This window comes from Patella vulgata, chromosome 5, assembly GCF_932274485.2.
Source record: "Patella vulgata chromosome 5, xgPatVulg1.2, whole genome shotgun sequence".
NCBI lineage: Eukaryota > Metazoa > Mollusca > Gastropoda > Patellidae > Patella > Patella vulgata.
This window is the reverse complement of record NC_065883.2, coordinates 79,060,212-79,077,781: the sequence shown is the minus strand read 5'-3', so window position 1 is coordinate 79,077,781 and position 17,570 is coordinate 79,060,212. Positions and strand designations below refer to the sequence as shown.

The 17,570-nt window shown below is 34.4% G+C and overlaps 1 protein-coding gene across 5 annotated transcripts in view; it reads right to left on the bottom strand.

The window, feature by feature from the left end:
* Nucleotides 1-4,411: 4,411 nt before the first annotated feature.
* LOC130012931 (uncharacterized) overlaps nucleotides 4,412-17,570 on the bottom strand; it is a 99,665-nt gene continuing 86,506 nt past the window's right edge. For 4 of the 5 annotated variants that reach the window (XM_056101108.1, XM_056101110.1, XM_056101112.1 and 1 more), the window contains 10 exons: nucleotides 11,623-11,754; nucleotides 11,156-11,287; nucleotides 10,371-10,388; nucleotides 9,178-9,407; nucleotides 8,691-8,833; nucleotides 8,285-8,445; nucleotides 8,078-8,150; nucleotides 6,707-6,869; nucleotides 6,002-6,137; nucleotides 4,412-4,740 (listed from right to left, as the gene is read on the bottom strand). In XM_056101108.1, the coding sequence (XP_055957083.1) occupies nucleotides 4,565-4,740; nucleotides 6,002-6,137; nucleotides 6,707-6,869; nucleotides 8,078-8,150; nucleotides 8,285-8,445; nucleotides 8,691-8,833; nucleotides 9,178-9,407; nucleotides 10,371-10,388; nucleotides 11,156-11,287; nucleotides 11,623-11,754 (1,364 nt within the window). In that variant the 3' untranslated portion in view covers nucleotides 4,412-4,564. The remainder of the gene's footprint in view (nucleotides 4,741-6,001; nucleotides 6,138-6,706; nucleotides 6,870-8,077; nucleotides 8,151-8,284; nucleotides 8,446-8,690; nucleotides 8,834-9,177; nucleotides 9,408-10,370; nucleotides 10,389-11,155; nucleotides 11,288-11,622; nucleotides 11,755-17,570) is intronic. The other variant, XM_056101111.1, reaches the window with a different exon arrangement.

The window sequence follows — 17,570 nt, the reverse complement described above, 5'->3', positions numbered from 1 at the left end:
AAGACGAAAAACCGAGGTCCCGTATATATATATATATATATATATATATATATATATATATATATATATATATATATATATATTTTGCACTGCTGGTTTTATTAGAGGTAACCAGTGTATTTTTTTTTTTTTTTTTTTTTTTTGACGGATAGATAATTTTTACAGTGAGAGATATATAAGCAATTTACAATAGTAGCAATATACATATAATATTTATTAATATTAATATAAAGTAAACATATTTATACATACACAATACAGTTACATTGGCTTAGTTATCAACATTGGCCTGTTTATAATTTACTATGGTCGATGATGTTAAGTATTCCCATTTTTTGCAAGATTCATTATTTAAGTTAAGTTCTAAATTCGCTCTTGATAAAAGAAACGATAAATAACTTTCTTTCAATGGAAGTTTTTCTGATAATTTTGATTTTAATATATAGTATTTAGTTAATATGATTGCATGATTTAAGAATAGTATTTGGTTGGGATAATTAATTTTAGGTAGGTGGTCATGCAATTCGTATAAGCCAAGATGTATTACAGAGGGACAAAGATTACTATAAATGTTATTTATACTCAGGATATTGTGAAGTATTTTCCATAACATTTGTGAGTAAGAGCAGTAAATAAATAGATGATTAACGGTTTCGATGCTTGATTGACAAAAGTCTCATAATGTTGTAGACACTTTACCAAATTTGTATAATTTAGAATGTGTGTATATTATCCTGTGAATGTATTTGTATTGAAAAATTCTAGTTTTTGTGTCTATACATGACAAATTTATCAGTTTGAATATTGATTTGGTTGTAATGTCGTCAATTGTACATCCAAGTTCGTCTTCCCATTTGTATATCGAGTTTGGTTTAATGAAGTCAGAGTTTATTCGTTTGTAATATACATCTCTTGGTTTTAAATCTTCATGGTTCATCTTATAGAATTGTTTCAAATTTTTCATAATGTCGTTTTGTATTATTGTTTTGTAGTCTTTTTTGTTACAGTTATGGATTCCATTATCGTCTAAAAGGGTGTTTTTATTTATTTTTAAGCATTTTGTTTTTTCTATGCGTTCGAAATACATTTCCTATAACCATACACAGTCAGGAGTTCATTTGGTGTATATGTTTCTAACGGAGAATTTATTATGTCAGCTACAAATAGTGTATTATACTTTTGTATTAGGGTTTTATTATAGTTATCTTTTGTTTCTAAAATTTTGTTCATGTACATTACTTGGTTTTGTAGTTGTATATGTTGATCTATATTACTGTTATATATTTTAAACCAATTGGAGAGTAGTTGTGTATAAAACGGTGAGAATATCGTAATCTGTTTTTGATCATAGTTACCGGATAATAATAATAGAGGGTCATAAGGAGATATAACGAAAGAGAAAATATCGTACCAAAGCTGCTGTTTTTGGCTAAATATTTTTTTTTATCCAGACAAAGGATTTACTGTTATATGTTCCTTTAAATTCACCATTTTTAAGCCACCTCCCGCTTGATTTTGTCCTTACCCTCCAAAAGAATTGATAAAATATCGTATTTAATTCATCTGACAATCTGTAATTGATGTGATAGTGTGGACAGGCAAAAAATTTTATAATAATAATTTTACCACTTAATGAGAGGTTTTCTAGTTTATTGTCAAAGTTAAGTTTGTTTCGGAGGTTTGTGTTAAATGAGAAAAAAATTCCTAATATTTTTATGGCTGTAGAATTTACTGTCAAATTGAAATGTATTACAAGCTGGTTTAATTTTTTGCTGCTTGAGTTTAGATTGTAGGCTTCAGTTCTAGAGTAGTTGACAGAAAAACCAGAAATCAGCTTGAATTGATTTAAAACTTCTAGAAGGTGACGTCCCGACTTAAATTCCTTTGAAAACAGGTAAGATCATCGGCGAAAGCAACAATTTTAACACTGTTTTGTCCAAAACTTATATTCCCGTCGTTTCTTATACATTCGCATAACGTCTCGATAATTAAATTAAATAGATTTGCAGACATCGGATCTCCTTGTCTTACACCGCTTAAAATCGGAAAATATTTGGTAGTCTAACCATTGTTTATTACAGCACATTCTATGTTTGTGTACAGAGTCTTAATCCAATGTATAAATTTTCTTTTAAAGCCAAAATGGCGTAATACTTTAAACATATATGAATGGGAAATTGAATCGAGGGCTTTATTGAAATCCACTGCCAACAGAAAGCCTGTAATACGCCTTTGTTGAGCTAGGGAAAAGCAGTCGTCTAGAATTCTAATATTTTCATAAATATTGTGTCTTCCAGGCACAAATGCCGTTTGATTGGGATGAATTAGTTTTTCTAAAAAAAGGTCTCAATCCAGTAATTTGTTAAGGTAATGGGCCTCCAGTTATTTAACTCGTATTTGCATTTATTGGGTTTAGGCAGAAGTTTGATGATAGATTGCCGTTGGATAACTGAAAAGGAGCTGTTTTCAAATCCTTCGTTCAGGGAGTCCAGAACAAGATGTTTGATTACTGGCCAAAAACAGGAGTAGAACTCTGGAGTCAAACCGTCGTTTCCAGGCGAAGTTCCATTTTTAAACGAGTTAATCGCCTTTTGACACTCTTGGTCATCTAGCTTGTGCTCGAGACAGTCTGCTTCATAATCCCCAAGTTGTGGCAGAGAGAGATTAGTTTTATCAATAAATTTTTCGATGCCGCATAGTTTTGTTACCTTTTGTGAATATAAATTTTTGTAATATATTTCTATTTCGCCCATTATTTGATTAATATTTTGAATAAATTTATCGTTCATTTTCAATCTGTTTATTGTCGTGGAGAACTGCGTGTTTTGTCACCTTCAGTATAGTACTGTAATCCTGACCTAAGTATTGCCTGTTCTGCTTCATGGTTGTAAATTGAATTTAATTTGTGTTTGACATCATTGTACTCTGTCTTATACTCTTCGTTTTCTAGTAATTTTGTATCAAGGTTTTCAAATTGTTGTATAATATCTGCCTTTAAAGTTCGTCGAACCTTTTGTTTTTGTTTTGTATATTTAATCGTGGATAGTTTGATTTTAACTTTACACAGTCCCATAGTCCACGCTTATCGGGGGGATTAAAATATTCTCGTTTCCATACTTTTAGTTCAGCAGAAAATAATGCCTGATAGATTTTATCTGTTATAAGGGTAGAAATGAACCTCCAAAGGTTTGGGCCCCTTTTCTGTTTGCAAAATTTAGACATATCTGTATTGCAGAATGATCACTACAGGTACATGGAATGATTGTTGAAGACATTATATTATTTATCGTGTATATACTGAAATGCACGTAAAAGATCCCTTGGCAGTTGGAATTCGATATAAGAGTAGGCGATAGTGCCGCTGCCCGGGCAAAAATCCCCTCATAGCACACTGTATGGCGTATGCCCGTCTTCATTAGCCCAGTATAGGAGCAGGACAGTAAGACGTTAAACTCCATTTCATTTCATTTCTACTACACCGTTAACACTGTTCATCACGTGCATTTTGCATACCGATAGTCCATTGGTCAATCACGCTGTTTTACCGAGATTTCGCCTAATATTTTTGATGTAGCCATGGTGGGTGTGGCCCCAGGCAGGGTAAGCTTACTCTTCCGGACACCTGTTACCACTGTTTATCGTGTATTTTGTACACGATAAACAGTCCATTTGCTGATTACACTATTTTCCCTATACCGTTTTTATTTTGGATTCGAATTTTGTCTAATTGTTCGTACTTGGTTTTATTTCTTTTTCATGTCAAATCGTCCAAGTGTCAAGGTGGCTTGCCTACGCTGACGAAGGCAGAGTCATGTCTATGCCGCTGTCATCTACAATCTGGCAGAGTCATGTCTATGCCGCTGTCATCTACAATCTGGCTGAATTTTGAAGTCGTAACGGTCGTGCTGAATGTGTGACGAGGATATTAGATAGTGCCCTCTCCAAACAGCAAATGAGTCATTATTTGTGTAATTGTATACACAATCCTATCTGTACCCGTTTACAGCTGGAAAGATTTTAATACAGATAGATTTGGTGTATTATTCTAAGATAAAGAGCTCTGTTTGAGTCACTGCAAGTGTTAGGTTACAAATCCTACACCCCAACCATTGCACCAAATGGTTCCCTCTTGAGTCACTTTCCTTATTACTGGATACAAAGGCTATTGCACTAAAGACTGGGACCATATTCAGGACCCTTTGCATGGGCCCGAACACTGGACACAAGGGCCCTGTCTCACTACTGTCCCCATCAAATTGTCTACCCCGGATTCGGCGTTTTTAAACAATGTTGGCAGTGTTATATAATTGTCACAACCACGCTCACACTACCCGCTGATTCCAGCATGAACTCCTATATCATGTACACACGTTTTAAGACTCAATCAATGAGACGTTAAACGGACATTCAATAATGACATAACAGTAATTTATTAAAGAACCATAAAGTATTTCAAGACAAATTAACTATCGATAAGAGAAAAGTACAAATTACAGATTTAATCATGAAATTGTGGATATTATTGGTAATATTTAAATTCTCATTTTAACTTTCTTTTATAAAGTTATTCCGTTATTTTCACATTGGTTTGTTTCATAACATTTCTAATGCGACTAGATCGGACAAGCAGCACGGCAGCGACCAAACCTCCACACAGTACCAATACCAAGATGGAACCAGTTATAACAGTGAAGTGTTTGGAAATGGTACCTTCAGAGTCTACAGAGATGTTGTTCGTATCTGTAATGGAGAATATTGACATGTACATTACTTCTACTGTATAGAGATGATTAAATCGGTGAGAGTTAAAAGTACTTCAGATAAAGATGTTTAAAATGTAAGAAAGTTATCTGCATTATCAACATATTAAAAATGTATAAGAAAGTTCTGTTTACATTATCACGCATTTACTTAACCGCTCTTTCAAAGATTCTTGTATATGATCCCGAATTATGTTGAAATATCTTTATGTTTACATATATTTTAATTAAATGAAAACCAAATTTGCATCACTTCAATCGGACCACAAATTTAATTTTATCTAAGTTGCTGAACAAATGCCCATTTTTATTTAAACCTTTCAGGATATCGTATTTGACCAATCTGGTGGGAAAACCATAGTTCCTTTAGGAACTGTCCCTGATCGGACTATGTCCGCTGCAATATGAAAATACCGCTCATCCCCACCTCTGGTCTAAGGCTATTTTTGAATCCTTATCGACTATTTGTCACCCTGATTCTTCTTTGCCTGAAAAAAATGAACCATTTCTTGCCACAGCTGACACATTAAATTTATAATAATTCAACACTATTTTCAAGCAGAATTTTGCGATAAAAAACATACACAAAATACGTTTGAACTCATCAGACATTACGAGACTCGAACATACGCAGACCACATGTTTATTTAATCGCTAAATTTTGCCAGTCAGTACGTCAGCTATTTGCTCAACCCGAGCTATATGATAAAGTGCTAACATTTTTAAAAGAGACAAACTTTTATTCTCAATTTTAATTGTATATATTTAATCATGTATATTGTTTTAAATATTTATATATGTAAAAGATTTGTTATATTTATTTTTAATTAATATATTTTCTGTGATGTTTGTTTTTATTTACATATATAAATTCAATGTGATATCGTTTTAATTTGTCTCGTTAGATTCACCATATGTTTGGCGCAATATAGCCCGGTTGGAGCTGACGTGCCATTAAACAACATTTCATTTCATTTCATCGCTAAATTCTACTTGAACATAGTGTTGAATGATTATATATTTGTGTCAGATATGAAGAGAAATGATTCCTTTTGCGAAAAATAAACATTCACGGTGAAAAATAGAAGGTAAGAGTTCCAAAATATCCCGAGAACAGAGGTGGGGAAGAGTGGTATTTTACCGTATTTTCACATTGCAGCTATATAACAAGCCATAGGAACTGTCAGCGGACTGTTCGATCATAGACAGTTCCTAAAGGAACTAGGAAAACCATAACCTACCGGTTTGTTTGTCCTGTGTTTTTGGTATCAACAATAAATAAGCTGATGCTTGACCATTCTTTCTATTCTCATTTGTTGATCGTTTTGTTCTAGCTCTGGTCCCGAGTATTGATCGAGTTCGCAGATCACTACATCTCTATAATATACAATTCATAATACTGAAATAAGAAGGCTTTTTTTTAAATAAAAAACATAACTTAATAGATGGTCTTAAAGGCATTTAAACATAATACTAACAAGAGGATAATCGAATAAATGGTCCGTAGGCCATTAATGTACGATAAATTTGGTATATCTATATATGGAAAGTAGATTCTCCTTCAATCAAGTTACGTAAATGTTGTTGTTTATTACAAATTAAACGTCTAATATAAATTGTAATATGATATTGTGGACAGGTTGATGTAATTAAGTTATTTACATATGAAGGCGTAATATAAAACAAAATAGGTAAATCAAATTCCTGTATATCAAAAGGTCGCTTTAAAATACGGTGTTAAAATCGCTGTCGTGAGAAGAGAGGGGTTCCGTGAAAAACAAGGCTGCTTTAAATAGATTCTTGTGCCATGGGTCTGTTTACTTACAATTAAATCTTTTGAGAGGGATTTAAACCAAAATACGTCCAAATATGTCATCAAAACCGCATAAGAAAAAGTGTTACGCATATACCAGCCATGTTAAGCAGATTCCAATCAAAATACTTACATCAGCACACTTTGTTTCTTTTGAATCAAAACAGAATTCAAAACTACAACTGAAGATGAGACCTAAACTTCCTTTAATTGTGAAAGCATCAAATATATTTGATGTTATGAAAGAGCCATTACTTCCGGTTAAAGCAAATACAGGGGAATCCCGTACAGGACATCTGAAATAAAATTTAAATACAATTGTACTTCTGAATCTACAAATGGCGTATCCTTTTTCAAGTGGACACAATTCTGGAAACGAGTTCACATGGTAAAGTTTAATGATTTCATCACCTCTTCCACATGGCTCGTTAGGAAGGTTCGAAGCAGGAACATAATGTTTTTCCTAATAACATAATTACAAGTGAACTCGGCTAACCCCGACTGTAGTTATCTGGGCTAATTTCGACTGTGGTTAATTCGGTTAACTTCGACTGAATAGTTAACTCGGCTAACTTTAACTAGTTAACTCGTTTAGATGGTTTCTTAACTCGTCTTCAAATGACATTTTACGACAAAAGTTTACGTCAGGTTTCATGTAGCAATTTAAATTCATTATTTAGAACAATTTTACATGTATGTGTAAAAACATTAGTGAAATTAGTCAAAGTTACTATAATCTAAATAATGAATAACAATTAATTTCTTACACAAATATTACAAAACATCATTACGGGGATTGTCGAGAACTCCCGATTGTGCTTCTTTTTTCTTAAAGAACCCTCAAAGGGGACGATCAACGATTTGCAACAAGGCTTCCATAACTCTTAAATATATTTAGAAATAATCATCCCTCTAAAACGATCAAAACAGTTTTTGTAAGCCAGTAATTAATTTCTTTATCAAAACCGGAAGTGATGTCCCTTGATCACCATGCTAGCTCAAGACCGATTTGGGTATATTTTCACATATTAGTCAACAATAAGTGAACAAATTAACCTCTCGATGGGCGGGTACTTTTTCAGTCGTATAAAAATGCTGGGATGGGTCGTGTCCCCTCTGGTTCAACGATGATGGTATTCGGAAAAATATATCTTTTCAAGGTTAATTTGTAATTAATAAAGCTATAAAACGACCAATTTATTGACATTGGACACAGTATAATGATCGATTAAAGTCTAGAACTGTTAGAACTGTCGAGTATAAATTGCCACATGAACGGGTAAGTCCCTTTGTCTGCGACATCACTTTTGTGGAAGCAGACGTTAAAGCACCAGGTAGTAGTAGTAGTATGTCCCAACTGAAGTATTCTAGACTAGAAGTATTATTTATGATCTCTTCATTCAAGAGCTGTGATTTTCGGTTTTTATTATATGCAGATTTTAAAATACCATAGGAAATATTTTCTTGAATTTAAGAAAATTGATATTAAAAAAAAAAGTCTCACCCACTAGAGTCTGTAAGTTGGTGAACTGTTTTCCCATCAGGTGTAGAACAGGAACAATTATATGGTGAAATACCTGTTACAAAAGAAAGTATACATTTATTACTAGTCAGTGATAGTGGTAAACGACATTGATATTATTTTCCATTTCAAATCACTGCTCAATTACGCTATAACATATGCCGTTAAAGAAAATAAGGGTTTACTGACCGGAGGCTGTTATGTCATCGCGTTTAATTAATAGCATTGCCAGTTGAATTCTGGAGCCAATCTGTACTTGAGAAACACGACTGGATGTTGCTGGGTTCTGAATGAAGAGCTGGACGTCCTCGGTAGTCTGGATGACATTTACTTTGCTAGGTTGATATATACTGCCGAGAACAAGATAAAACAAAATATAGACAACACACGGTGCATGTTAAAATATAAAGTGTCATTTATAAATTAATCAGAATTGCCCTTTGTTCAGCAAACTAAGAAAATTATTCCATTAATTCTACGTATTTAGAAGGTGAGGTCGACCTGTTGAAACAATTGCAGCATTGGTTATTTTTTTGTGGCAAGAACCCACAAATAATAATAATATTAATGAAACCCTTTAAAGAAAAAAACTTACCCACTTAAAGTCTGTTTGTTGTTTCTTGTCAACGTTTCTGCTGTTTTAAAATCACAACTCAGTTCATATAATCTGTCATAGTAACCATAAAAACCAGACACTTCTTCTGTTCTTAATGTCCATTTGAAGACTTCCCTGTCCGTCTATAAAGGCGAAATTTAGTGGTAACATTGATATATTATAACGATCTGTTCTTAGTAAACAGAAAAAAATGAACCAAACTCTGACCAGCGAAGGGAGAGTTATGAAGATATGATTGGCTGCTTAGATGACATGGACATGGTAAAAGAGTAACTAATGCATTCTTCTTATCACTTCACTTTATTTCTGACTTCACACTCGTTATCTGTTTCTGAAAAGCGACTTAGCCATGATAATTCAGTGTGTCTACGTACCTTTCTGCCTTTACGCTTATTAACCAAACATATTTGAAATGGAATTCGCCGTGTATACGTACCTTTGAATCGTAACAACAGTGTATACGTACCTTTGTATGGTAACAACTGGGAGATGTTTTATTATCATCTTCGATTAATATCTTGAGGTTTAAAACATCGTCAGCATCCTCGTTAAACATTCTTTGATCACATGTTGTAGATGATGATGTATCCTGTGATTCATTGATGATATTGATTTTGTCATATTTTACGTTTTTTCTATTAACCCTTAACAGAGCATATTTACCTTCGGTTGGAGAATTAACACAGTACGTTGCCACTGAAATATGCAATTTGTACTGTGAAATTTTGAAGAACAGAAGACATCTCGTTTAATGCAGAGGTTGTGAGATTGCCTATATGTGTGCGGGTGAGAACGGGTGGCGGTTTGGTTGCATGGTCTGTTTGGAGGGTGGGGGTGCCCGTGAGAAAGGGTAAGGGTCTGATTGCAAACACTGAATTTAACTGAATTCACTTATTATTTGGAAAACTAAGATAAGGCATTGAGAAATTTTAAGAGATTCACTTGTGAAAGTTGAATATCATTCTTAAAATGATTCAGCTCCATTCAGTACTTAGAAAATTAAGATAAATTGAACATTTTGCAACATTTAGCATCATCTTACAGACGATATAATCCATCCAGCACTACCTAAATTTGTCGTTAAAATCTTTTGATAGATCTCTTTTTACCGTTAATATTTTGGTTTAGTGTTCTAAATAAAATGTTAAATAATGCAGTAATAATGATGGTGAAATGCTATACTTATGATTAATAATGTTAGCCTAATATACGAATTTTAGCTTAACTATGGCCTTGACTAATTATTGGTTACAGTCATAGATAAGCGTAAAACCAGGACCGTGGTTATATGAACCAGTAGATGACACGCATTTATCAAAATATCTATGAACCATAGTATTTGTTCGGGAACACGGGTGGTTTGTTTGTGAAACTGTGAAGATAACACGATATGGTGAGTGTTTTTGACAATTGGACCTTTCCACATCTGACCGCTGACGCATATTGCTACAATAATCATTTTCAGTACTTTTTTGTGTGAATTAATAAGTTAAAATTATACATTTTCCGAAAAATGCTAATAACGATCAGTGGCTTATAAGTCTTTAATTTCCTGGAATATTTGTTTTAAATGCGGCATCATAAGTCAAATAACAGTAATAATAGACCTTAACATAACTAAATAAAAGTAGTTAAGTTTGATTTATACAAATTTTCTACCTTCTGCTGCTGCTTTCACTGAAACAAAAAAAAAATAAAATGATAAATGTATGGAAAAAACACACAAAATTGTTTAAATCAATGTTTAAAAATTATATTTAACTTTATATATATTATACCGTAACTGGGAAATGCACCTTGTTCAGTGTCGGCCTAGAAAAAATAATCTTCCAATTTATAATAGTGGTTGATCTTTTAGTTACAGACTGAGATAATAGGAGTTGATCTTTCAGTTACAGACTAGGACCTAACTCCTATTGACATTGGGGGGTTGGATGGCCGAATGGTTAGCACGCGCGCGCTGTATCATACGGTCTGTCATTGAGTCAACTGGCGAGGTTTTGATTCCCCGGTTGTACGTGACAAAGAGTAGGGTCGCCTGTCCAACCTCGTAGGTTTTCTCCGGGTCCTCCGGTTTCCTCCCACTGCTAAAGACCCCTATGCGCAAGCGAATTATTGAAATAAAAATTAAACCATAGGTTAGTACCGAAATGACCTAGTTTGTGTCGAGTAGACGTTAAACCCCATTTCTCTCTCTCTCTCTCTCTCTCTCTCTCTCTCTCTCTCTCCTATTGACATTTAATTCATAATTGCACTTTGTAACAGAGTACCTAAAGTTCAGGACACTTTTATATAATTTTATAATTGAATTAACTACATTTTATATTTCATTTCTATTTATAAAAGGCCTTCGGGATTCTTAGTAAGTAAATAATTCAGTTCTATATAAAATCGGTTTATTTAAGACCTTCGTGATTCTTAGAATGTATATAAATCTAATTTACCTTGGTCGCATCTAATTCCCATCCATCCATGTTCACATCCATATTCACATACTCCTGTATCTTGATCGCATTGTGATTGGTAACAATGACATACTTTATCACAGTTTGAACCATAATATCCCCTTGCACAATCTGTTGAACAGTATAATAAGGTATTTATCTTTAATACCTCAAAATAATTCAATTCTACCCACGTTTATAGATGGTGAGCAAAACGTTCGTTATATGACAAGCTATAGACGGGGGAGAGGTGCTGGGTAGCTCCGTGTCGTCGAATCAACTGGTTTCCTTTCCTCTGTGAATGAATGCGTAACACATTTGGTTTTTGTTCCTTTCTCTCTTAGATACAGAATCTTATAATAAAAGTACTGCGAAACCATTTCATCTAATCTATGATGCTATAACAATACTACCAACAAATCATAATTAATTAATTCAATAAACTAATACAACCATGACATACATACCTTGACACGAATCACCTGTCCATTGGTTATTGCAGTTACAGGTACCAACAGATTGATTGCATGATAAAAAATGACCAGCTACACATTGACATGTTCGTTGACAGTTATCTCCCCAATGTGTATTATCACATTCTACAATATACAATTAGTATAAAATAATCTAATCATTTACTTGAAACTTTTTTACTGGTCTACGAGATAGATGTATGCCATTCTATCGGATAACAAGCCAATCATAAAGCATATTGAATATAATTTGTTGGGTATACATATTGCATATATACTATTCAAAAAAAGTAGGGGATATTTGATTTTTAAGTGTTATTAAAGTCACCTAATGAAACTGACGAAGAAACAAATGACAAAATGAAATGAAGTTCACATTCATCGATTTATTCCAAATGATCGTTAGACTAAGTAAGGCACAGACTGACCATTATAAGGTAAAATGATACCCGGGGTCAAACAGCAAAGTTACCACAGCATCACAACCAAGTCAGTAACGGGTAAATCCTCCTCTGTTTGCCAAACAAGCATTGATCCGACGTGGCATACTCCTAATGAGACGTCTAAGGTCATTTTGGTCCAGATTGTCCCATTCCTGTTGCAACGCAGCAGCAAGTTCTTGGACATTGGCAGGACGTTGTTGACGTTGACGTAACCTCTGTCCAAGCATGTCCCAGACATGCTCGATGGGGGAGAGGTCGGGACTCAGTGCTGGCCAAGGTAATGTGGTGATGTTCTGTTGTTGGAGGTAACCTGTAACGATCCTGGCCCTGTGACATCTTGCGTTGTCATCCTGGAAGATGAAACGGCGGCCATGACGTCGTGCGAACGGCACAACATGGACTGCCAAGATGTTGTCCCGGTAGTACTGGCCTGTAACACGCCCTGCAACAACATGTAAAGCCGTTCTTCCAGCAACAGTGATGCCTCCCCACACCATAACAGAACCACCCCCAAATCGATCATGTCTGATGACGTTAACGTCTTGGAAGCGCTCGTTTCGACGACGCCACACCCTCCTACGTCTGTCCAAAAAATCAACAGTGAACCTTGACTCATCTGAAAACATCACATTGCTCCAGCGTCGATTATCCCAGTGTTGACGATCCCTACACCAACGACGTCTTGCCTGAATGTGATGATCTCTCAAACAAGGGATCACGCGAGGACGTCGGGCGCGAAGGTGACCCCTATGCAGTCGATTCCGAATCGTCTGGCCACTCACTCTCACACCAGTGTCTGTTTGAAGACGAGCGCTGATCTGATTTGCTGTGATGACACGATTTCTCAAGGCCAAGGTACGGATAAATCGATCCTCGGCTTGAGTTGTCGCCCTTGGTCGACCTGAGCGTGGTCTGTCCTGTACAGATTGTGTATCACGGTATCTGGACCATAGCCTGCTTATGACAGACTGAGAAACATTCATCGTCCGCGCCACAACCGCCTGTGTTGTGCCGATCTGTAGCATGCCAAGGGCACGTAACCTTTCATTTTGGGTAAGCCGACGCATATCAAAATTTATTTTCTGGTCACTAAAACAATTAAACTGATGTTTCCACCCTGGAATTCAATGCCACAATGACTGTAACATTCAAAGTCAGAGTCGTGCAAATCTTGGGTTGGACCCCCATGATGATCCCACGCATCACCTGCATTCCATGCGGTAGCTATTGGTGCGTTTGGGCGTCACATGTAACTGGAAATGTTTCTTCTGTTAGGTTCTATAGTGACTTTTTTCGTAGTCATTTGCATATTTTAGTATTATGCCCCCAAAATCAAATATCCCCTACTTTTTTTGAATAGTATATGTAAGGGAGTGTGGAGCTATTCTGTGGAACCTTAAATCGATGAAACTGGGTCTAAAAGAACATGTTTAAAATATCTAAATATGTGAACAGTCCAAATTGAACAAGAGTTGATTAATATTATTTTGTCGTTTGTAAATGAGCCATTACTAATCACTTCCACACTGTCTACATCACCCGTGTAATAATTATAAAATGTTCATTGTGTCTTAAATATTGCATATTAAGATTCTAGTTTCATGGAAATATTACCGTCTTCATTAGCCCAGTTCGGAGCAGAACAGTAGGACGTTAAACCCCATTTCATGGCAATATAATAATATCAATATTAACTGAAATGGACCAATATTGAATTCTATTTCGTGTATTTAATTTTTAATGTTATGGAAATATTAAGTTAGAAATTTAGCATCCTTAAGTAGCTTAATATTTGATGCGTAGCTAAATTCTTCCTGTAAATGTTTTATTATTAATTGACGAATTATTCAAATATTAAACTATCCCCGCTGAAAATGGCGACGTACAGTAAATATACGAAAATTGTCCTACTTATTTCAAGTGGGTACAAGTAATTCCTTTCGTTTCATATCCCAATACGAATTTCCTCAGATTCAGAGGACAAAAAGCATAAACCAGGCCCATAGCTAAAGTTAAATACCTCCAGATCCGGACTCTGGCACAAACCCCTTGTGTCATGAAAAGCATGTTAGGAAAATCAGCCACTGCATTTGAGACATCTTTAAAACCAGTGTGTTCACTGTCTGTATTTGAGAATGTGACCTCGACAACTCGCTACAGCAACAGCAAACAGAGAGAGAGAGAGAGGGAGAGAGAGAGAGAGGTCCAATGGCCAATTCAGAGGAGAGTTCATCGGGTGATCAATACTGGCAGGGGCCACCGGATATTGACGTTTGACGCTGACGACTCTATACACAATTTGAACATTGAATGAAATGACCTGAACTGTAGGATTTCAGAACGTAAAAAGTTAACATATCGTATCAAACGCCACAGGCCTGTTTGATTTAATTATAGTTCATTTGTCCAGAACTATACCAAATCAAGTCATATCGGAACTGAAATTATCAAAATGGTTGATATGTTACGCGGTAACGTTTCGTCCATCCTAAGCTTTATGAAAATATACATTACAGCACACAAAAGAAACACTATCGAGGTCCAGTTGATTTTGTTTATATAGACAAATATTTGATTTGAGCGTGTAATTAAAATGTATTGTTTCGTACCATCAAATATTATATTGAATACTACACTTAAATATAAAATATAAAACTAGCCGTATTTGGTGGATATAATTACAACTAGAACTGCGATGCAGTAATGACGGGTTTCACCGGTGCCACGTTACCCTTGAACTTATGATGCCACGTTACCCTTGAACTTATGTAACATCCGGTACCAATAAAACCGTTGAACAGATTTCCATATAGGCATAGCACACGTGTTATAAAACAGAAGCAGAATCAACTAAATCGCGCACTATCAGTTACATTTATCCATTTGTTACCATGTGTTACATATGTCAAAAAAGTAATCCTAACAAAATTTGTTGCTAACGTACCGCTAAGTTAGCTAACTTTCTAATGAGAAATTAAAATGCGAAAAAAAAATCTTAAAAAGTGATCCTGACAAAATTGGTTATTTCTCGACAGGGGAAGATGCTAGAAGCAATTTTTGGACATATAAATGATCGGATTGATCCAATCTATATGTTCATTAGAATCAAATATCATAATGTTAAACGAATACTAAATATGACTCACTTCAAAAAAGAATGTTTGTTTTGAAGGCTAAAAATACAGTTTTTTGCCAAAATGAAATAAAATTCCGGTGATTATGAAAATGTTAAATTAGTTCTATGAAATCATAAATGGCATATGGTATCACATGGTGAAAATTTTATGAATATCGAATAATAATTGACACTTTTGTAGATCTGAAAAATGACCCCTAAAAATCGTCTATTTCTCTACAACCGCAAAAGTTAGAAACCATTTTGTGGTATCTGTATGATTGTATGGGTTCATTCTATTTGTTGATTGGAATAAAAAAATCATATTTTTTTGCCAAAATGAAATAAAATTCCGGTGATTATGAAAATGTTAAATTAGTTCTATGAAATCATAAATGGCATATGGTATCACATGGTGAAAATTTTATGAATTTCGAATAATAATTGACACTTTTATTGATCAAAAACCTTGAAAAGTGACCTGTAGAAATCGTCTATTTCTCTGCAACCGCAAAAGTTAGAAACTATTTAGTGGTATATGTATGATTGTATGGGTTCATTCTATTTGTTGATTGGAATAAAAATAAAAAAATCATAATTTTAAAAACATTACAAATCAGACTCATTTGAATAAAATATCTGTTTTGAAGGCTAAAATACAGTTTTTGCCCAAGTGACGCCATTTTCGGTGATAGTGAAAATGTTACATTGGTTTGACCTAGTCAAAATTGGCAGTAGGCATCAAATGGTAAAAAGAAATTGAAAATCGAATGATAATTCACTCTTTCACAGGCAAAATAACGAGAAAAATGATGCATGCAAAATTGCCTATTTTTCGGTAACTACGCATATTACATTCTCTTCGTATGGATTATTGCTACGAGTTATAAAGGTTACGAAGAAATATTTGAAATGAAGACGCTGGATGGGTTGTAAATAGCTTAATTTTACACCTTTTTTCAGGAAGAAAACGAAATCGAAATTATAAAAATCTGAGCCCGAAGTTTTGTGCGCCTTTAAAGGGCACACCATTTCAGTTATACCAGATTTGTCAAAAATAATATTTGCTTTCAAAAAGTGGCACCGAACTGTCAAAATTGTAGTTTTTTGTAAAATTATTTCACTCTGTTGCCGACAGGAAACTTTAACGGTAACAATAATAATGACATTTCGGATAACGGACATTTTGAACTTTCTATTATACAAATCGAACAATAAATAATTAATCTAGGATCGAAAAACTGAATTAGCCAATGGCGGCTAACGCGAATTACTGAAACAATTTTTTTTCACATTTTTGCTTAAGTCAGATGACCATTTAATCCTGTATAGAATACCATAAAAAATATTCATAAATAAAAAAGTTTTTTGTAATTAATTTTCAAAATTTCGCCCCTAATATAACGAAGATTTGTCGAAAATCAAAAATCTGTAGTACTGTAGCTATTTGTCCTGTCTTCAGCTATGTCAAAATGTACCAAATGTTAAAATCCGTCGATTATTGTAAATATTACGGCAACATTTAAAAAAACGATAACTGCATGACAAAGTCTATCCCCACCACTCCCCCCCCCCCCAAAAAAAAGAACAACAACACACAAACACTTACATAACTCAGATATTGACACGTTCTTTGCATGCGCATTAAAAATAGAGTAGAACAATTCACATCATGATAATCCTAGATCGGTAGAATCGAACAGACGACGGCAATCCAAATATGTAATTGAAAACTCAAAATTCCAAGAAATAACCATTTTTGTAAATTTTCAAATTTTGAAGAAAATGAGAACTATATGGCATCTCAATTCGGCCGTTATCGCATCCGCAATATCCCCAGCTGTACAAAAATATAATTTTTTCGAAAACCGGTTGGGAATTGACATAATTAGGGCTGGTTTTCAATTTTCGTGCACGTTAAAGATTTACACCACTTCCGGTTTCTTCACAACTTTCGTAATAGTACTATCTGTTTAAAACATGGAAAAATCAATATTCAGAACTCTATATGTTATAGATTCGGAGATCTACACGAATTGTAAATGGAATAATAAAAAAAAAAACAGTTTTCCGAATGGGACAAAACAGTCTTTTAGTCTCAGATAACAACCAAAAACCTAAATCACACTTATCAGCATTAAATTCCCCTTATTGATACAGAGTGTGTGTATAAGTTAGTTGTATTTTACGTCCGCTTGCACCGAAGTGATATCGAGGGGCGACTTCCTTATAAATAGCTGCACCAGGGAGCTTTATTCTAACTGGCAAAAAGTGATGACGGTATGTAAACAAAAAACCTGGGATATTAAATTCAGGAGTAACTGTTATTTTACTAATATGAATTATTTTCACTCTAGAAGCACCAATACCAGATATTGGTTAAC